This window comes from Bombina bombina, chromosome 4, assembly GCF_027579735.1.
Source record: "Bombina bombina isolate aBomBom1 chromosome 4, aBomBom1.pri, whole genome shotgun sequence".
Classification (NCBI taxonomy): Eukaryota; Metazoa; Chordata; class Amphibia; order Anura; family Bombinatoridae; genus Bombina; species Bombina bombina.
Genome location: NC_069502.1, coordinates 251,420,688 through 251,443,039, shown reverse-complemented (window position 1 = coordinate 251,443,039; position 22,352 = coordinate 251,420,688). Strand labels below are relative to the sequence as shown.

Sequence of the window (22,352 nt, the reverse complement as noted above, 5' to 3'; positions counted from 1 at the left end):
ATTCAGAAAGCTTGTAATACCAGCGTTGTTTAAAGTAAGTGCTGGAAAAAAAAGGCTCGTTAGCCCCGCAGGTCTTTACCGACAAAACTTGTCATCTAGGCGAATGTGTTTTTTTCCACCAGGCTGCGCCACAATCATGTGTAATCTACAGCACACAATGTTCTAACTAACTGGTGTATATAAAATGTATAAATTCTTGGTCTGTGGAATACGTAAGCTTTTGGTTCAAATGTATTAATTTAAATATTGTAGCTTAAAAAGTAGCACAGTTCCACACATGATGCACCCGTATTAAGGCCACAAGTGTCAATTATGTGAATAGTTAAAGGGACATTGTACACTGGATTTTTCTTTGCATAAAAGTGTTGTAGATGATCAATTTATAAAAACTATCTGGTAGTGTGTTGGAAAAATGTATAGTTTTGCTTATTTTTTTTAATAACATTGTGCTGATTTTCAGACTCCTAACCAAGCCCCACAGCGTCAGATGTATACACGTGTTTAGAGAATTCTGCTGGCTCCTGTTTATGTTATCTGTTTTTTCATATGCAGGGAAGGGGGGGAGGGTCTGCTCTTCTTGTTTTCCCAGCCCCCGTCACTGGGTGTCACAGCCAAACCTTTCCAATAGTGCTAAACTGGGAGCTTCTAAGTAAGTTTTGAAAAGGTTTTATTTTTAGATCAGCATCTGTGCACATTCTTCTTTATAGTGGCTAAAGTGCACTATTTATTTGTAGCACAGTGAAGCAGCTCTTGCTGTATATTACAGGTCACTAAAACAAATGACAAACCCATGGAGATTTTCCGATTATCATATATGCTGGAAATATAAGTGGGCAGATCATAAGTATCAATGAATATCCTAAAGAAGGTAGAATTATGCTAATTTGTGTATTGTGTAATTGACAAACTCAATCTGATGAGAGTGCACGTTCTACAAAATAAACTAAAATACATTTTAAAAGCATTTTTAAATTATTTTAAATATATATATATTATTGAATACATTTCAACTATGCAATGATTTTATTTTTAATTAGCTTATCTATCTATATATCAGGATCAATTAGATGACCACCCCCTATACTGCACTTACTTGTGAGGATTATTTGGAGTGAGTGGTTCAGTACAAGACAAGGCTGTCCCCCCTTTATCTACCTCCAAAACTCATTCATAAGCTTTGCTGTCTGCTCAGCTTCTCCGGGCAGACAACAAGCAAAATAAATGTCAGTCCGGAGCACGAGGCACCCAGCAAGGACATCCAAAAAGGTTTTTAAAAGGGACTTTTTAATGTTTTAAAATATAACAACAAATGAGATCCATGCACATCACAACTACAGCTGTCATTTTTAAATACGTAGAGACATTTGCTGCATTTACCGTCCCTCTAATTAATAGACAATAAAATAAGGATGCATAATACTATTCTGCATCTATGGCCCACCACAAAAATTAAATTTACCTTTAAAATCATCTCTTCCATGACTGAAGCATAAACGTTCTTTTGCACTTCAATTGGTTGTAAGGAGACGCCTATCTATGAAAGACAAAATAAACGCATGTTAATCCAGCAGAAATACATATAATGATGGAAAAACAATGATTTATGGTCGTCATTAAGCATTTATTAGCAAGCTGAGAACTAAAAACAAACAAACAAAAAACAACACTGTGTTTTATAAAACTGACGGATTTAATTTGCATTCCATTTTTTTTGTGATTTTCAAATAACCTTATAACCAACAGTCCGTTCAAAATCTAGTGGTTCTGCAATAGCACCACTAGCCTTGTAGCCTGCCTGCCCTCATATACAGAGCACAGCAGGTTAACGGGAATTTCTTTACAGCACTGTACAGATTCAAATTATTCCTCCCAGAAAATGTTTAATTATAAATAAAATATACAGCAATCAATGTATTTCCTATCATTTAGTTATGGAATTTTAGCTGGTGTGCCAACTCATTTACAAGTGAAACTCGAAAAATTAGAATATCGTGCAAAAGGTGAAACTAATATATGAGATAGACTCATTTCATGTAAAGCAAGATAGTTCAAGCCGTGATTTGTCATAATTGTGATGATTATGGCTTACAGCTCAGGAAAACCCCAAATCCACAATCTCAGAAAATTAGAATATTACATGCAATCAATAAAACAAGGATTGTACATAGAACAATAGCGGACCTCTGAAAAGTATAAGCATGCATACTGTATGTACTCAGTACTTGGTTTGGGCCCCTTTTGCAGCAATTACTGCCTCAATGCGGCGTGGCATGGAAGCTATCAGCCTGTGGCACTGCTGAGGCCTTCAGCTCTTCTGCATTGTTCGGTCTCATGTCTCATCTTTCTCTTGGTAATGCCCCATAGATTCTCTATGGGGTTCAGGTCAGGCGAGTTTGCTGGCTATTCAAGCACAGTAATCCCCAGCTTTTGGTGCTTTTGGCAGTGTAGGCAGGTGCCAAGTCCTGCTGGAAAATGAAGTTAGCATCCCCATAGAGCTCGCCTGCGGAAGGAAGCATGAAGTGCTCCAAAATCTCCTGGTAGACGGCTGCATTGACCCTGGACTTAATGAAGCACAGTGAACCAACACCAGCAGATGACATGGCTCCCCAAATCAACACAGACTGTGGAAACTTCACACTGGACTTCAAGCATCTTGCAGTGTGTGCCTCTCCATTCTTCCTCCATACTCTGGGTCCTTGGTTTCCAAATGAGATGCAAAATTTGCTCTCATCAGAAAAGAGGACTTTGGACCACTGAGCAACAGACCAGGTCTGTTTTTCTTTAGCCCAGGTAAGACGCTTCTGACGTTGTTTGTTGTTCAGGAGTGGCTTGACAAGAGGAATACGACATTTAAAGCCCATGTCCAGGATCCATTTGTGTGTGGTGGCTCTTGATGCACTGACTCCAGCCTCAGTCCACTCCTTGTGAAAGTCCCCAACACTTTTGAATGGCCTTTTCCTGACAATCCACTCCAGGCTGCGGTCATCCCTGCTGCCTGTGCACCTTTTTCTTCCACACTTTTCCCTTCCACATAACTTTCTATTAATGTGCTTTGATACAGCACTTTGGGAACATCCAACTTCTTTTGCAATTACCTTTTGAGGCTTTCCCTCCTTATGGAGGGTGTCAATGATGGTTTTCTGCAAAACTGTCAGGTCAGCAGTCTTTTTCATGATTGTGATTCCTACTGAACCAGACTGAGAGACCATTTAAAGGTTCAGGTACCCTTTGCAGGTGTTATGGCTTAATTAGCTGATTAGAGTGGGACACTTTGAGTCTAGAATATTGCACCTTTTCACAATATTCTAATTTTCTGTTATTGTGGATTTGGGGTTTTCATGAGCTGTAAGCCATAATCATCACAAGTATGACAAATCACGGCTTGAACTATCTTGCTTTGCATGTAATGAGTCTATCTCATACATTAGTTTCACCTTTTAAGTTGCATTAGTGAAATAAATGAACTTTTGCACGATATTCTAATTTTTCGAGTTTCACTTGTATATCTGGCTTCTGACTGGCCACAGCAAAGAAGGCAAGATAAACATAATCAAGACTTTTCCAAGGCTATCTTAATATCTGACCATGCATACCTGTTAATTAAAGGGACAGTCTAGTCCAAAATAAACTTTCATGATTCAGATAGATAATGTAATTTTAAACAATTTTCCAATTTACTTTTATCACCAATTTTGCTTTGTTCTCTTGCTATTCTTAGTTGAAAGCTAAACCTAGGAGGCTCAAATGCTAATTTCTAAGCCCTTGAAGGCCGCCTCTTCTCTCAGGGCATTTTGACAGTTTTTCACCACTAGAGGGTGTTAGTTAATGTGTGTCATATAGATAACATTGCGCTCACGCACGTGAAGTTACCTAGGAGTGAGCACTGATTGGCTAAATACAAGTCTGTAAAAAGAACTGATTTAAGGGGGCAGTTTGCAGAGGCTTAGATACAAGGTAATCACAGAGGCAAAAAGTATATTCATATAACTGTTTGTTGTGCAAAACTAGGGAATGGGTAATAAAGGGATAATCTATATTTTTAAACAATAAAAATTCTGGTGTAGACTGACCCTTTAAAAGAAAAGTTACATCTCTGTTAAAGGGACAGTCTATTCGATTTATTTTATAGTTTAAAAAGATAGATAACATCTTTACTACCCATTCCCAAGCTTTGCACAACCAACATTGTTATATTAATACTAGCATTCGGCCCCTTATCTCAGTGTTTTTATATCGTGCACAACAGCAAGACAGTGCTAGTTTGTGTGTGCCAAATAGATAACATTGTGCTCACTCCTGTGGAGTATGATAATGGTTATGCAGAAACCAGCACTGATGGGCTAAAATGAAAAATTGCAAAATGCACTGAGATAAGGGGCAGTCTGCAGAGGCTTAGATACAGGTAATAATAAAGGTATAAAATATATTACGATAACAGTGTTGGTTTGCAAAACTGGGGAATGGGTAATAAAGGGATTATCTATCTTTTTAAACAATAACAATTTTTAAGTAGACTTTAAGTGCCATGTAAAGTCCTACAAAGTAAGATGAAGGAGCCCCATTATGTCCTTTTTATGGAACTAAGTGCAATTCTGGCGAGTATTAACTAGGGTGAGCAGAGTGCACTAAGTACAGGGATCTTTTAATTTTCCTTTTTTTGTTTCCAATATTTACATGACTGTACAAGAATCAAAGGTCTTAAATATTTAGAAAAATGTAAGTAATACTAAATAAAAAATATATAAAAAAAACAGGTCTATTTAATTATATTAATTCAAGTAAAAGCTGAATGTATGAGTACCTGATAATTTATTTCATGGTGTCCACGAGTCATCAACTGTGAGAATTCCCCTCTTGACCACTAGGAGGAGGCATAAGATACCCCAGCACACCAGAGCTTTAAACCCTTTCTACTTCCCATGATCCTCAGTCATACATATAACCAAATAGATGAGGAAAACATAAAAACATAAAAGATGAAAGCAGGGCAAAAAAAAAAATACTGACGCCACAAACATAATTTATGCTTACTTGATAAATTAATTTATTTCATGGTGGTGAGAGTCTACGATTCATTACTCCCTTACCTCACACATACCTTAGTCTAACATATAGCCAGGTGGAAACAGATAAGCAGACTGAAATGACCAAGGAACTACTAGGAAAAAGTATTTTTCCAGCCACCAGTTAAACTTTAAAAAACAGAATTTATGTTTACCTGATAAATTACTTTCTCCAACGGTGTGTCCGGTCCACGGCGTCATCCTTACTTGTGGGATATTCTCTTCCCCAACAGGAAATGGCAAAGAGCCCAGCAAAGCTGGTCACATGATCCCTCCTAGGCTCCGCCTACCCCAGTCATTCGACCGACGTTAAGGAGGAATATTTGCATAGGAGAAACCATATGATACCGTGGTGACTGTAGTTAAAGAAAATAAATTATCAGACCTGATTAAAAAACCAGGGCGGGCCGTGGACCGGACACACCGTTGGAGAAAGTAATTTATCAGGTAAACATAAATTCTGTTTTCTCCAACATAGGTGTGTCCGGTCCACGGCGTCATCCTTACTTGTGGGAACCAATACCAAAGCTTTAGGACACGGATGAAGGGAGGGAGCAAATCAGGTCACCTAAATGGAAGGCACCACGGCTTGCAAAACCTTTCTCCCAAAAATAGCCTCAGAAGAAGCAAAAGTATCAAACTTGTAAAATTTGGTAAAAGTGTGCAGTGAAGACCAAGTCGCTGCCCTACATATCTGATCAACAGAAGCCTCGTTCTTGAAGGCCCATGTGGAAGCCACAGCCCTAGTGGAATGAGCTGTGATTCTTTCAGGAGGCTGCCGTCCGGCAGTCACATAAGCCAATCTGATGATGCTTTTAATCCAAAAAGAGAGAGAGGTAGAAGTTGCTTTTTGACCTCTCCTTTTACCAGAATAAAGAACAAACAAGGAAGATGTTTGTCTAAAATCCTTTGTAGCATCTAAATAGAATTTTAGAGCGCGAACAACATCCAAATTGTGCAACAAACGTTCCTTCTTCGAAACTGGTTTCGGACACAAAGAAGGTACGACTATCTCCTGGTTAATGTTTTTGTTAGAAACAACTTTTGGAAGAAAACCAGGTTTAGTACGTAAAACCACCTTATCTGCATGGAACACCAGATAAGGAGGAGAACACTGCAGAGCAGATAATTCTGAAACTCTTCTAGCAGAAGAAATTGCAACCAAAAACAAAACTTTCCAAGATAATAACTTAATATCAACGGAATGTAAGGGTTCAAACGGAACCCCCTGAAGAACTGAAAGAACTAAGTTGAGACTCCAAGGAGGAGTCAAAGGTTTGTAAACAGGCTTGATTCTAACCAGAGCCTGAACAAAGGCTTGAACATCTGGCACAGCTGCCAGCTTTTTGTGAAGTAACACAGACAAGGCAGAAATCTGTCCCTTCAAGGAACTTGCAGATAATCCTTTCTCCAATCCTTCTTGAAGAAAGGATAGAATCTTAGGAATCTTTACCTTGTCCCAAGGGAATCCTTTAGATTCACACCAACAGATATATTTTTTCCATATTTTGTGGTAAATTTTTCTAGTTACAGGCTTTCTGGCCTGAACAAGAGTATCAATAACAGAATCTGAGAACCCTCGTTTTGATAAGATCAAGCGTTCAATCTCCAAGCAGTCAGCTGGAGTGAGACCAGATTCGGATGTTCGAACGGACCTTGAACAAGAAGGTCTCGTCTCAAAGGTAGCTTCCATGGTGGAGCCGATGACATATTCACCAGATCTGCATACCAAGTCCTGCGTGGCCACGCAGGAGCTATCAAGATCACCGACGCCCTCTCTTGATTGATCCTGGCTACCAGCCTGGGGATGAGAGGAAACGGCGGGAATACATAAGCTAGTTTGAAGGTCCAAGGTGCTACTAGTGCATCTACTAGAGTCGCCTTGGGATCCCTGGATCTGGACCCGTAGCAAGGAACCTTGAAGTTCTGACGAGAGGCCATCAGATCCATGTCTGGAATGCCCCACAGTTGAGTAATTTGGGCAAAGATTTCCGGATGGAGTTCCCACTCCCCCGGATGTAATGTCTGACGACTCAGAAAATCCGCTTCCCAATTTTCCACTCCTGGGATGTGGATTGCAGATAGGTGGCAGGAGTGAGTCTCCGCCCATTGAATGATTTTGGTCACTTCTTCCATCGCCAGGGAACTCCTTGTTCCCCCCTGATGGTTGATGTACGCAACAGTCGTCATGTTGTCTGATTGAAACCGTATGAACTTGGCCTTTGCTAGCTGAGGCCAAGCCTTGAGAGCATTGAATATCGCTCTCAGATCCAGAATATTTATCGGTAGAAGAGATTCTTCCCGAGACCAAAGACCCTGAGCTTTCAGGGGACCCCAGACCGCGCCCCAGCCCATCAGACTGGCGTCGGTCGTGACAATGACCCACTCTGGTCTGCGGAAGGTCATCCCTTGTGACAGGTTGTCCAGGGACAGCCACCAACGGAGTGAGTCTCTGGTCCTCTGATTTACTTGTATCTTCGGAGACAAGTCTGTATAGTCCCCATTCCACTGACTGAGCATGCACAGTTGTAATGGTCTTAGATGAATGCGCGCAAAAGGAACTATGTCCATTGCCGCTACCATCAAACCTATTACTTCCATGCACTGCGCTATGGAAGGAAGAGGAACGGAATGAAGTGTTTGACAAGAGTTTAGAAGTTTTGTTTTTCTGGCCTCTGTCAGAAAAATCCTCATTTCTAAGGAGTCTATTATTGTTCCCAAGAAGGGAACCCTTGTCGACGGAGATAGAGAACTCTTTTCCACGTTCACTTTCCATCCGTGAGATCTGAGAAAGGCCAGGACTATGTCCGTGTGAGCCTTTGCTTGAGGAAGGGACGACGCTTGAATCAGAATGTCGTCCAAGTAAGGAACTACTGCAATGCCCCTTGGTCTTAGTACCGCTAGAAGGGACCCTAGTACCTTTGTGAAAAACCTTGGAGCAGTGGCTAATCCGAAAGGAAGCGCCACGAACTGGTAATGCTTGTCCAGGAATGCGAACCTTAGGAACCGATGATGTTCCTTGTGGATAGGAATATGTAGATACGCATCCTTTAAATCCACCGTGGTTATGAATTGACCTTCCTGGATGGAAGGAAGAATTGTTCGAATGGTTTCCATTTTGAACGATGGAACCTTGAGAAACTTGTTTAAGATCTTGAGATCTAAGATTGGTCTGAACGTTCCCTCTTTTTTGGGAACTATGAACAGATTGGAGTAGAACCCCATCCCTTGTTCTCCTAATGGAACAGGATGAATCACTCCCATTTTTAACAGGTCTTCCACACAATGTAAGAATGCCTGTCTCTTTATATGGTCTGAAGACAATTGAGACCTGTGGAACCTCCCCCTTGGGGGAAGCCCCTTGAATTCCAGAAGATAACCTTGGGAGACTATTTCTAGTGCCCAAGGATCCAGAACATCTCTTGCCCAAGCCTGAGCAAAGAGAGAGAGTCTGCCCCCCACCAGATCCGGTCCCGGATCGGGGGCCAACATTTCATGCTGTCTTGGTAGCAGTGGCAGGTTTCTTGGCCTGCTTTCCCTTGTTCCAGCCTTGCATTGGTCTCCAGGCTGGCTTGGCTTGAGAAGTATTACCCTCTTGCTTAGAGGACGTAGCACTTGGGGCTGGTCCGTTTCTACGAAAGGGACGAAAATTAGGTTTATTTTTGGCCTTGAAAGACCTATCCTGAGGAAGGGCGTGGCCCTTACCCCCAGTGATATCAGAGATAATCTCTTTCAAGTCAGGGCCAAACAGCGTTTTCCCCTTGAAAGGAATGTTAAGTAGTTTGTTCTTGGAAGACGCATCCGCTGACCAAGATTTCAACCAAAGTGCTCTGCGCGCCACAATAGCAAACCCAGAATTTTTCGCCGCTAACCTAGCCAATTGCAAAGTGGCGTCTAGGGTGAAAGAATTGGCCAATTTGAGAGCACGGATTCTGTCCATAATCTCCTCATAAGGAGGAGAATCACTATCGATCGCCTTTACTAGCTCATCGAACCAGAAACACGCGGCTGTAGTGACAGGGACAATGCATGAAATTGGTTGTAGAAGGTAACCTTGCTGAACAAACATCTTTTTAAGCAAACCTTCTAATTTTTTATCCATAGGATCTTTGAAAGCACAACTATCTTCTATGGGTATAGTGGTGCGTTTGTTTAAAGTAGAAACCACTCCCTCGACCTTGGGGACTGTCTGCCATAAGTCCTTTCTGGGGTCGACCATAGGAAACAATTTTTTAAATATGGGGGGAGGGACGAAAGGTATACCGGGCCTTTCCCATTCTTTATTTACAATGTCCGCCACCCGCTTGGGTATAGGAAAAGCTTCTGGGAGCCCCGGGACCTCTAGGAACTTGTCCATTTTACATAGTTTCTCTGGGATGATCAAATTCTCACAATCATCCAGAGTGGATAATACCTCCTTAAGCAGAGCGCGGAGATGTTCCAACTTAAATTTAAATGTAATCACATCGGGTTCAGCTTGTTGAGAAATTTTCCCTGAATCTGAAATTTTTCCCTCAGACAAAACCTCCCTGGCCCCCTCAGACTGGTGTAGGGGCATTTCAGAACCATTATCATCAGCGTCCCCATGCTCTTCAGTATCTAAAACAGAGCAGTCGCGCTTGCGCTGATAAGTGGGCATTTTGGCTAAAATGTTTTTGATAGAATTATCCATTACAGCCGTTAATTGTTGCATAGTAAGGAGTAATGGCGCGCTAGATGTACTAGGGGCCTCCTGAGTGGGCAAGACTGGTGTAGACGAAGGAGGGAATGATGCAGTACCATGCTTACTCCCCTCACTTGAGGAATCATCTTGGGCATTATTTTCAGTGTCACATAAATCACATCTATTTAAATGAGAAGGAACCTTGGCTTCCCCACATTCAGAACACAGTCTATCTGGTAGTTCAGACATGTTAAACAGGCATAAACTTGATAACAAAGTACAAAAAACGTTTTAAAATAAAACCGTTACTGTCACTTTAAATTTTAAACTGAACACACTTTATTACTGCAATTGCGAAAAAGTATGAAGGAATTGTTCAAAATTCACCAAAATTTCACCACAGTGTCTTAAAGCCTTAAAAATATTGCACACCAAATTTGGAAGCTTTAACCCTTAAAATAACGGAACCGGAGCCGTTTTTATCTTTAACCCCTTTACAGTCCCTGGTATCTGCTTTGCTGAGACCCAACCAAGCCCAAAGGGGAATACGATACCAAATGACGCCTTCAGAAAGTCTTTTCTATGTATCAGAGCTCCTCACACATGCGACTGCATGTCATGCTTCTCAAAAACAAGTGCGCAATACCGGCGCGAAAATGAGGCTCTGCCTATGATTAGGGAAAGCCCCTAGAGAATAAGGTGTCTAAAACAGTGCCTGCCGATATTATTTTACAAAAATACCCAGATTAAATGATTCCTCAAGGCTAAATATGTGTATATATGAATCGATTTAGCCCAGAAAATGTCTACAGTCTTAATAAGCCCTTGTGAAGCCCTTATTTACTGTCTGAATAAAAATGGCTTACCGGATCCCATAGGGAAAATGACAGCTTCCAGCATTACATCGTCTTGTTAGAATGTGTCATACCTCAAGCAGCAAAAGACTGCTCACTGTTCCCCCAACTGAAGTTAATTCCTCTCAACAGTCCTGTGTGGAACAGCCATGGATTTTAGTAACGGTTGCTAAAATCATTTTCCTCTTACAAACAGAAATCTTCATCTCTTTTCTGTTTCAGAGTAAATAGTACATACCAGCACTATTTTAAAATAACAAACTCTTGATTGAATAAAAAAAACTACAGTTAAACACTAAAAAACTCTAAGCCATCTCCGTGGAGATGTTGCCTGTACAACGGCAAAGAGAATGACTGGGGTAGGCGGAGCCTAGGAGGGATCATGTGACCAGCTTTGCTGGGCTCTTTGCCATTTCCTGTTGGGGAAGAGAATATCCCACAAGTAAGGATGACGCCGTGGACCGGACACACCTATGTTGGAGAAAGACCTTTATTCATTTCTTACAGGGTCCATCATATCAACAACGTTTCAAACCTATGCCAGGTTCTTAATCATGTCTACTGAATAGTATACAGGTGTGTCTTTTATACCTGTCCAATTTTTATCAGATTGCACAACAGTGCCATCTTGTGGTTAAAATTTAAAATTACATGTGACAAATTATTTGAAGGAATTTATTATCAATTAAATAATAATTTATTTATTAAATAATCAAATAATAAATAATCAAATAATTCCTTCAAATAATTTGTCACATGTAATTTTAAATTTTAACCACAAGATGGCACAGTTGTGCAATCTGATAAAAATTGGACAGGTATAAAAGACACACCTGTATACTATTCAGTAGACATGATTAAGAACGTGGCATAGGTTTGAAACGTTGTTGATATGATGGACCCTGTAAGAAATGAATAAAGGTCTTTTTAAAGTTTAACTGGTGGCTGGAAAAATACTTTTTCTTGGATATACATTGGGGTCTGGCTAACCCTTTTCCCGTGCCCCAGAAGGAAAATAGGTGCTGTCTTTCACTATCATATTCACAAGGAACTACTAGAGCATCCACTAATTTTGCTTAAAGATCCCTGACCGTGCAAGGTATCTGGGAAATTTGTTGTTCAAACGAGAGGCCATCAGATCTATTTCTGGGAGACCCCAAAGATCCACAATGTGACTGAACACATCCTGTTGAAGGAGACCGCTGAATGTAGAGACTAAGGGAAAGTTAGCCTCCCAATTGTTCACTCCTGGGATGTGAATTGCAGAAACTAGACAAGAATTGGCTTCTGCCCAGGAGAGAATCTTAGACACCTCCATCATTGCCAGGGAACTACAAATTAACCCCTGATGGTTGATATAAGCCACCTTTGTTTGGAATCGGAGATAAGACTCACTTTTCAACAGAGGCCCTGAAAATTGTTCAGAGTTCTAGAACATTGATTGGTAACCTCGCCTCCTGGAGATCCTAAACCACATGTGCTGTTAGAGACCTCCAGACAGTTCCCCAGCCTGAAAGACTTGCATCTGTAGTGATTACAGTCCAGGTAGGATGAGCCAAAGAAACCCCCTGAATAATACACTGATGATCCTGCCCCCAAGTTAGAGACTGACTTGTATTGGGATCCAAAAAGATATTTTGGTAAAGCCGAGTATAATCACTGCACTATTGATGTAGCATACAAAGCTGAAAAGGCCTCATGTAAAATTGAGCAAATGAAATTGCATCTGAGGCTGCAATCATGAGACCTAGTACATCCATACATAGAGCCACTGAAGGAATAGAGAGAGACTGAAGGTTTAGACAAGCTGACACCAACCTTAACTGTCTCTGCTTTGTTAAAGAAAGACTCATAGATACTGAGTCTATTTGAAAACCCAAGAAAGTTACCTTTGTCTGAGGAACCAAAGAAAATTGTTCCTTCAAAGACGCTTTATAGTTGGTGTGAGATTGTGCTTAAGGAAAAGACGAAGCTTGAACCATGATATTGTCTACATAAGGAAACACTGCAAAGCACAGACAAAAGGGCACCCAGAACCTTTGTAAATATTCTTAGAGCTGGAGCCAGACCAAATGGTAGGGCAACAAAGTCCAGAAAATCAAACCTCAGTAAACTGGAAATGTTGTAGCAATTGATATAGCATCTGCAATTGTAGGGCCCAAAGGTGAAATATAGCAAATAGAACTGTGTCTGAGGCAGCAACCATGAGACCCACAACATCCACAAGGGAGAGGATTCATCAGCAAAACAGCATACTTTAACTTTTTATTTTCCACCCATGACTCTGAAGCACCTGGCATACCATATAAGTGTGAGACACATCCAAATAAAGTAGGTGCCTGAACCAGAAGGTTGTCTAAGTAAGCAACTACAGAAATACCTTGAGCTCAAATTACAGCACTCTGGGAGCTGTAGCCAGGCCGAAAGGGAGGGCCACAAACAAATCAGGAACTTGTTATGATCCTCCAGGAAGAGACTCAATCTGCCCCACAACCGACGGTATGGAGGCCGCACCTTCATGCGGTCTTGGAGGCTCGGGTAGACTTCTTAGACTGTTTGTTTTTGGATCAAGAAGTGAACAAAAATAAATTTAGTGCAGGTGAAGGAAAATACACTGTGTACAGCTCAGAAGCAGCTTCTGAGTGCGCTAAACCAACAATTATAAATTGAAAAAACAGTAACCTAAAAAAAAACAGAATTTATGCTTACCTGATAAATTACTTTCTCCAACGGTGTGTCCGGTCCACGGCGTCATCCTTACTTGTGGGATATTCTCCTCCCCAACAGGAAATGGCAAAGAGCCCAGCAAAGCTGGTCACATGATCCCTCCTAGGCTCCGCCTTCCCCAGTCATTCGACCGACGTAAAGGAGGAATATGCATAGGAGAAATCATATGATACCGTGGTGACTGTAGTTAGAGAAAATAATTCATCAGACCTGATTAAAAAACCAGGGCGGGCCGTGGACGGGACACACCGTTAGAGAAAGTAATTTATCAGGTAAGCATAAATTCTGTTTTCTCCAACATAGGTGTGTCCGGTCCACGGCGTCATCCTTACTTGTGGGAACCAATACCAAAGTTTTAGGACACGGATGATGGGAGGGAGCAAATCAGGTCACCTAGATGGAAGGCACCACGGCTTGCAAAACCTTTCTCCCAAAAATAGCCTCAGAAGAAGCAAAAGTATCAAATTTGTAAAATTTTGTAAAAGTGTGCAGTGAAGACCAAGTCGCTGCCTTACATATCTGATCAACAGAAGCCTCGTTCTTGAAGGCCCATGTGGAAGCCACAGCCCTAGTGGAGTGAGCTGTGATTCTTTCAGGAGGCTGCCGTCCGGCAGTCTCATAAGCCAATCGGATGATGCTTTTAAGCCAAAAAGAGAGAGAGGTAGAAGTTGCTTTTTGACCTCTCCTTTTACCAGAATAAACAACAAACAAGGAAGATGTTTGTCTGAAATCCTTTGTAGCCTCTAAATAGAATTTTAGAGCACGAACTACATCCAAATTGTGCAACAAACGTTCCTTCTTTGAAACTGGATTCGGACACAAAGAAGGCACAACTATCTCCTGGTTAATATTTTTGTTAGAAACAACTTTCGGAAGAAAACCAGGTTTAGTACGCAAAACCACCTTATCTGCATGGAACACCAGATAAGGAGGAGAACACTGCAGAGCAGATAACTCTGAAACTCTTCTAGCAGAAGAAATTGCAACCAAAAACAAAACTTTCCAAGATAATAACTTAATATCTACGGAATGTAAGGGTTCAAACGGAACCCCTTGAAGAACTGAAAGAACTAAATTGAGACTCCAAGGAGGAGTCAAAGGTTTGTAAACAGGCTTGATTCTAACCAGAGCCTGAACAAAAGCTTGAACATCTGGCACAGCCGCCAGCTTTTTGTGAAGTAAAACAGATAAAGCAGAAATCTGTCCCTTCAAAGAACTTGCAGATAATCCTTTCTCCAAACCCTCTTGTAGAAAGGATAGAATTTTAGGAATTTTTACCCTGTTCCATGGGAATCCTTTCAGATATATTTCTTCCATACTTTATGGTAAATTTTTCTAGTTACAGGCTTTCTAGCCTGAATAAGAGTATCAATGACAGAATCTGAGAACCCACGCTTTGATAAAATCAAGCGTTCAATCTCCAAGCAGTCAGTTGGAGTGAGGCCAGATTCGGATGTTCGAACGGACCTTGAACAAGAATGTCCCGTCTCAAAGGTAGCTTCCATGGTGGAGCCGATGACATATTCACCAGGTCAGCATACCAAGTTCTGCGTGGCCACGCAGGAGCTATCAAGATCACCGAAGCCCTCTCCTGATTGATCCTGGCTACCAGCCTGGGAATGAGAGGAAACGGTGGGAATACATAGGCTAGGTTGAAGATCCAAGGTGCTACTAGTGCATCTACTAGAGTCGCCTTGGGATCCCTGGATCTGGACCCGTAGCAAGGAACCTTGAAGTTCTGACGAGACGCCATCAGATCCATGTCTGGAATGCCCCATAATTGAGTTATGTGGGCAAAGATTTCCGGATGGAGTTCCCACTCCCCCGGATGAAATGTCTGACGACTCAGAAAATCCGCTTCCCAATTTTCCACTCCTGGGATGTGGATTGCAGACAAGTGGCAGGAGTGAATCTCCGCCCATTGAATTACTTTGGTCACTTCTTCCATCGCCAGGGAACTCCTTGTTCCCCCCTGATGGTTGATATATGCAACAGTCGTCATGTTGTCTGATTGAAACCTTATGAATTTGGCCTTTGCTAGTTGAGGCCAAGCCTTGAGAGCATTGAATATCGCTCTCAGTTCCAGAATGTTTATCGGGAGAAGAGATTCTTCCCGAGACCATAGACCCTGAGCTTTCAGGGAGTTCCAGACCGCGCCCCAGCCCACCAGGCTGGCGTCGGTCGTGACAATGACCCACTCTGGTCTGCGGAAGCTCATCCCTTGAGACAGGTTGTCCAGGGTCAGCCACCAACGGAGTGAATCTCTGGTCCTCTGATCTACTTGGATCGTCGGGGACAAGTCTGTATAATCCCCATTCCACTGTCTGAGCATGCACAGTTGTAATGGTCTTAGATGAATCCGCGCAAAAGGAACTATGTCCATTGCCGCAACCATCAAACCTATTACTTCCATGCACTGCGCTATGGAAGGAAGAAGAACAGAATGAAGTACTTGACAAGAGCTTAGAAGTTTTGATTTTCTGGCCTCTGTCAGAAAAATCTTCATTTCTAAGGAGTCTATTATTGTTCCCAAGAAAGGAACTCTTGTTGACGGGAATAGAAAACTTTTTTCTACGTTCACTTTCCACCCGTGAGATCTGAGAAAGGCTAGGACAATGTCCGTATGAGCCTTTGCTTGTGGCAGAGACGACGCTTGAATTAGAATGTCGTCCAAGTAAGGTACTACTGCAATGCCCCTTGGCCTTAGCACCGCTAGAAGGGACCCTAGTACCTTTGTGAAAATTCTTGGAGCAGTGGCTAATCCGAATGGAAGTGCCACAAACTGGTAATGCCTGTCCAGAAAGGCGAATCTTAGGAACCGATGATGTTCCTTGTGGATAGGAATATGTAAATACGCATCCTTTAAATCCACCGTGGTCATGAATTGACCTTCCTGGATGGTAGGAAGAATTGTCCGAATGGTTTCCATTTTGAACGATGGAACCCTGAGAAATTTGTTTAGGATCTTGAGATCCAAAATTGGCCTGAATGTTCCCTCTTTTTTGGGAACTATGAACAGATTGGAGTAAAACCCCATCCCTTGTTCTCCTAATGGAACAGGATGAATCACTCCCATTTTTAACAGGTCTTCTACACAATGTAAGAATGCCTGTCTTTTTATTTGGTCTGAAGACAATTGAGACCTGTGGAACCTTCCCCTTGGGGGTAGTTCCTTGAATTCCAGGAGATAACCTTGAGAAACTATTTCTAGCGCCCAAGGATCCTGAACATCTCTTGCCCAAGCCTGAGCGAAGAGAGAGAGTCTGCCCCCCACCAGATCCGGTCCCGGATCGGGGGCCAGCATCTCATGCTGTCTTGGTAGTGGTAGCAGGCTTCTTGGCCTGTTTACCTTTGTTCCAGCCTTGCATCGGTCTCCAGGCTGGCTTGGTTTGAGAAGAATTACCCTCTTGCTTAGAGGATGTAGAGTTTGAGGCTGGTCCGTTTCTGCGAAATGGACGAAAAACAGAATTTATGTTTACCTGATAAATTACTTTCTCCAACGGTGTGTCCGGTCCACGGCGTCATCCTTACTTGTGGGATATTCTCTTCCCCAACAGGAAATGGCAAAGAGCCCAGCAAAGCTGGTCACATGATCCCTCCTAGGCTCCGCCTACCCCAGTCATTCGACCGACGTAAAGGAGGAATATTTGCATAGGAGAAACCATATGATACCGTGGTGACTGTAGTTAAAGAAAATAAATTATCAGACCTGATTAAAAAACCAGGGCGGGCCGTGGACCGGACACACCGTTGGAGAAAGTAATTTATCAGGTAAACATAAATTCTGTTTTCTCCAACATAGGTGTGTCCGGTCCACGGCGTCATCCTTACTTGTGGGAACCAATACCAAAGCTTTAGGACACGGATGAAGGGAGGGAGCAAATCAGGTCACCTAAATGGAAGGCACCACGGCTTGCAAAACCTTTCTCCCAAAAATAGCCTCAGAAGAAGCAAAAGTATCAAACTTGTAAAATTTGGTAAAAGTGTGCAGTGAAGACCAAGTCGCTGCCCGACATATCTGATCAACAGAAGCCTCGTTCTTGAAGGCCCATGTGGAAGCCACAGCCCTAGTGGAATGAGCTGTGATTCTTTCAGGAGGCTGCCGTCCGGCAGTCTCATAAGCCAATCTGATGATGCTTTTAATCCAAAAAGAGAGAGAGGTAGAAGTTGCTTTTTGACCTCTCCTTTTACCAGAGTAAACAACAAACAAGGAAGATGTTTGTCTAAAATCCTTTGTAGCATCTAAATAGAATTTTAGAGCGCGAACAACATCCAAATTGTGCAACAAACGTTCCTTCTTTGAAACTGGATTCGGACACAAAGAAGGCACGACTATCTCCTGGTTAATGTTTTTGTTAGAAACAACTTTCGGAAGAAAACCAGGTTTAGTACGTAAAACCACCTTATCTGCATGGAACACCAGATAAGGAGGAGAACACTGCAGAGCAGATAATTCTGAAACTCTTCTAGCAGAAGAAATTGCAACCAAAAACAAAACTTTCCAAGATAATAACTTAATATCAACGGAATGTAAGGGTTCAAACGGAACCCCCTGAAGAACTGAAAGAACTAAGTTGAGACTCCAAGGAGGAGTCAAAGGTTTGTAAACAGGCTTGATTCTAACCAGAGCCTGAACAAAGGCTTGAACATCTGGCACAGCTGCCAACTTTTTGTGAAGTAACACAGACAAGGCAGAAATCTGTCCCTTCAAGGAACTTGCAGATAATCCTTTCTCCAATCCATCTTGAAGAAAGGATAGAATCTTAGGAATTTTTACCTTGTCCCAAGGGAATCCTTTAGATTCACACCAACAGATATATTTTTTCCATATTTTGTGGTAAATTTTTCTAGTTACAGGCTTTCTGGCCTGAACAAGAGTATCAATAACAGAATCTGAGAACCCTCGCTTTGATAAGATCAAGCGTTCAATCTCCAAGCAGTCAGTTGGAGTGAGACCAGATTCGGATGTTCGAACGGACCTTGAACAAGAAGGTCTCGTCTCAAAGGTAGCTTCCATGGTGGAGCCGATGACATATTCACCAGATCTGCATACCAAGTCCTGCGTGGCCACGCAGGAGCTATCAAGATCACCGATGCCCTCTCCTGATTGATCCTGGCTACCAGCCTGGGGATGAGAGGAAACGGCGGGAATACATAAGCTAGTTTGAAGGTCCAAGGTGCTACTAGTGCATCTACTAGAGTCGCCTTGGGATCCCTGGATCTGGACCCGTAGCAAGGAACCTTGAAGTTCTGACGAGAGGCCATCAGATCCATGTCTGGAATGCCCCACAGTTGAGTAATTTGGGCAAAGATTTCCGGATGGAGTTCCCACTCCCCCGGATGTAATGTCTGACGACTCAGAAAATCCGCTTCCCAATTTTCCACTCCTGGGATGTGGATTGCAGACAGGTGGCAGGAGTGAGTCTCCGCCCATTGAATGATTTTGGTCACTTCTTCCATCGCCAGGGAACTCCTTGTTCCCCCCTGATGGTTGATGTACGCAACAGTCGTCATGTTGTCTGATTGAAACCGTATGAACTTGGCCTTTGCTAGCTGAGGCCAAGCCTTGAGAGCATTGAGTATCGCTCTCAGTTCCAGAATATTTATCGGTAGAAGAGATTCTTCCCGAGACCAAAGACCCTGAGCTTTCAGGGGTCCCCAGACCGCGCCCCAGCCCATCAGACTGGCGTCGGTCGTGACAATGACCCACTCTGGCCTGCGGAAGTTCATCCCTTGTGACAGGTTGTCCAGGGACAGCCACCAACGGAGTGAATCTCTGGTCCTCTGATTTACTTGTATCGTCGGAGACAAGTCTGTATAGTCCCCATTCCACTGACTGAGCATGCACAGTTGTAATGGTCTTAGATGAATGCGCGCAAAAGGAACTATGTCCATTGCCGCTACCATCAAACCTATTACTTCCATGCACTGCGCTATGGAAGGAAGAGGAACGGAATGAAGTATTTGACAAGAGTTTAGAAGTTTTGTTTTTCTGGCCTCTGTCAGAAAAATCCTCATTTCTAAGGAGTCTATTATTGTTCCCAAGAAGGGAACCCTTGTTGACGGAGATAGAGAACTCTTTTCTACGTTCACTTTCCATCCGTGAGATCTGAGAAAGGCCAGGACTATGTCTGTGTGAGCCTTTGCTTGAGGAAGGGACGACGCTTGAATCAGAATGTCGTCCAAGTAAGGTACTACTGCAATGCCCCTTGGTCTTAGCACCGCTAGAAGGGACCCTAGTACCTTTGTGAAAATCCTTGGAGCAGTGGCTAATCCGAAAGGAAGTGCCACGAACTGGTAATGCTTGTCCAGGAATGCGAACCTTAGGAACCGATGATGTTCCTTGTGGATAGGAATATGTAGATACGCATCCTTTAAATCCACCGTGGTCATGAATTGACCTTCCTGGATGGAAGGAAGAATTGTTCGAATGGTTTCCATTTTGAACGATGGAACCTTGAGAAACTTGTTTAGGATCTTGAGATCTAAGATTGGTCTGAACGTTCCCTCTTTTTTGGGAACTACGAACAGATTGGAGTAGAACCCCATCCCTTGTTCCCCTAATGGAACAGGATGAATCACTCCCATTTTTAACAGGTCTTCTACACAATGTAAGAATGCCTGTTTTTTTATGTGGTCTGAAGACAATTGAGACCTGTGGAACCTCCCCCTTGGGGGAAGCCCTTTGAATTCCAGAAGATAACCTTGGGAGACTATTTCTAGTGCCCAAGGATCCAGAACATCTCTTGCCCAAGCCTGAGCGAAGAGAGAGAGTCTGCCCCCCACCAGATCCGGTCCCGGATCGGGGGCCAACAGTTCATGCTGTCTTGGTAGCAGTGGCAGGTTTCTTGGCCTGCTTTCCCTTGTTCCAGCCTTGCATTGGTCTCCAGGCTGGCTTGGCTTGAGAAGTATTACCCTCTTGCTTAGAGGACGTAGCACTTGGGGCTGGTCCGTTTCTACGAAAGGGACGAAAATTAGGTTTATTTTTGGCCTTGAAAGACCTATCCTGAGGAAGGGCGTGGCCCTTACCCCCAGTGATATCAGAGATAATCTCTTTCAAGTCAGGGCCAAACAGCGTTTTCCCCTTGAAAAGAATGTTAAGCAATTTGTTCTTGGAAGACGCATCCGCTGACCAAGATTTCAACCAAAGCGCTCTGCGCGCCACAATAGCAAACCCAGAATTTTTCGCCGCTAACCTAGCCAATTGCAAAGTGGCGTCTAGGGTGAAAGAATTAGCCAATTTGAGAGCACGGATTCTGTCCATAATCTCCTCATAAGGAGGAGAATCACTAGTGATCGCCTTTTCTAGCTCATCGAACCAGAAACACGCGGCTGTAGTGACAGGGACAATGCATGAAATTGGTTGTAGAAGGTAACCTTGCTGAACAAACATCTTTTTAAGCAAACCTTCTAATTTTTTATCCATAGGATCTTTGAAAGCACAACTATCTTCTATGGGTATAGTGGTGCGTTTGTTTAAAGTAGAAACCGCCCCCTCGACCTTGGGGACTGTCTGCCATAAGTCCTTTCTGGGGTCGACCATAGGAAACAATTTTTTAAATATGGGGGGAGGGACGAAAGGTATACCGGGCCTTTCCCATTCTTTATTTACAATGTCCGCCACCCGCTTGGGTATAGGAAAAGCTTCTGGGGGCCCCGGGACCTCTAGGAACTTGTCCATTTTACATAGTTTCTCTGGGATGATCAAATTCTCACAATCATCCAGAGTGGATAACACCTCCTTAAGCAGAGCGCGGAGATGTTCCAACTTAAATTTAAACGTAATCACATCAGGTTCAGCTTGTTGAGAAATTTTCCCTGAATCTGAAATTTCTCCCTCAGACAAAACCTCCCTGGCCCCCTCAGACTGGTGTAGGGGCCCTTCAGAAACAATATCATCAGCGTCCTCATGCTCTTCAGTATTATCTAAAACAGAGCAGTCGCGCTTACGCTGATAAGTGGGCATTTTGGCTAAAATGTTTTTGATAGAATTATCCATTACAGCCGTTAATTGTTGCATAGTAAGGAGTATTGGCGCGCTAGATGTACTAGGGGCCTCCTGAGTGGGCAAGACTGGTGTAGACGAAGGAGGGGATGATGCAGTACCATGCTTACTCCCCTCACTTGAGGAATCATCTTGGGCATCATTATCTCTAAATTTTGTGTCACATAAATCACATCTATTTAAATGAGAAGGAACCTTGGCTTCCCCACATTCAGAACACAGTCTATCTGGTAGTTCAGACATGTTAAACAGGCATAAACTTGATAACAAAGTACAAAAAACGTTTTAAAGTAAAACCGTTACTGTCACTTTAAATTTTAAACTGAACACACTTTATTACTGCAATTGCGAAAAAGTATGAAGGAATTGTTCAAAATTCACCAAAATTTCACCACAGTGTCTTAAAGCCTTAAAAGTATTGCACACCAAATTTGGAAGCTTTAACCCTTAAAATAACGGAACCGGAGCCGTTTTTATCTTTAACCCCTTTACAGTCCCTGGTATCTGCTTTGCTGAGACCCAACCAAGCCCAAAGGGGAATACGATACCAAATGACGCCTTCAGAAAGTCTTTTCTATGTATCAGAGCTCCTCACACATGCGACTGCATGTCATGCTTCTCAAAAACAAGTGCGCAATACCGGCGCGAAAATGAGACTCTGCCTATGATAAGGGAAAGCCCCTAGAGAATAAGTTGTCCCAAACAGTGCCTGCCGATATTATTTTACAAAATACCCAGATTAAAATGATTCCTCAAGGCTAAATATGTTTATTATATGAATCGATTTAGCCCAGAAAATGTCTACAGTCTTAAAAAGCCCTTGTGAAGCCCTTATTTATTGTCTGTAATAAAAATGGCTTACCGGATCCCATAGGGAAAATGACAGCTTCCAGCATTACATCGTCTTGTTAGAATGTGTCATACCTCAAGCAGTAAAATTCTGCTCACTGTTCCCTCAACTGAAGTTAATTCCTCTCAACAGTCCTGTGTGGAACAGCCATCGATTTTAGTAACGGTTGCTAAAATCATTTTCCTCTTAC

The 22,352-nt window shown here is 42.6% G+C and overlaps 1 protein-coding gene across 1 annotated transcript in view; it reads right to left on the bottom strand.

The window, feature by feature from the left end:
- YEATS2 (YEATS domain containing 2) overlaps positions 1-22,352 on the bottom strand; it is a 258,568-nt gene that overhangs the window by 28,944 nt on the left and 207,272 nt on the right. Inside the window, exon 26 of the mRNA XM_053709881.1 lies at positions 1,460-1,534. Coding sequence (XP_053565856.1) covers positions 1,460-1,534 — 75 coding nt within the window. The remainder of the gene's footprint in view (positions 1-1,459; positions 1,535-22,352) is intronic.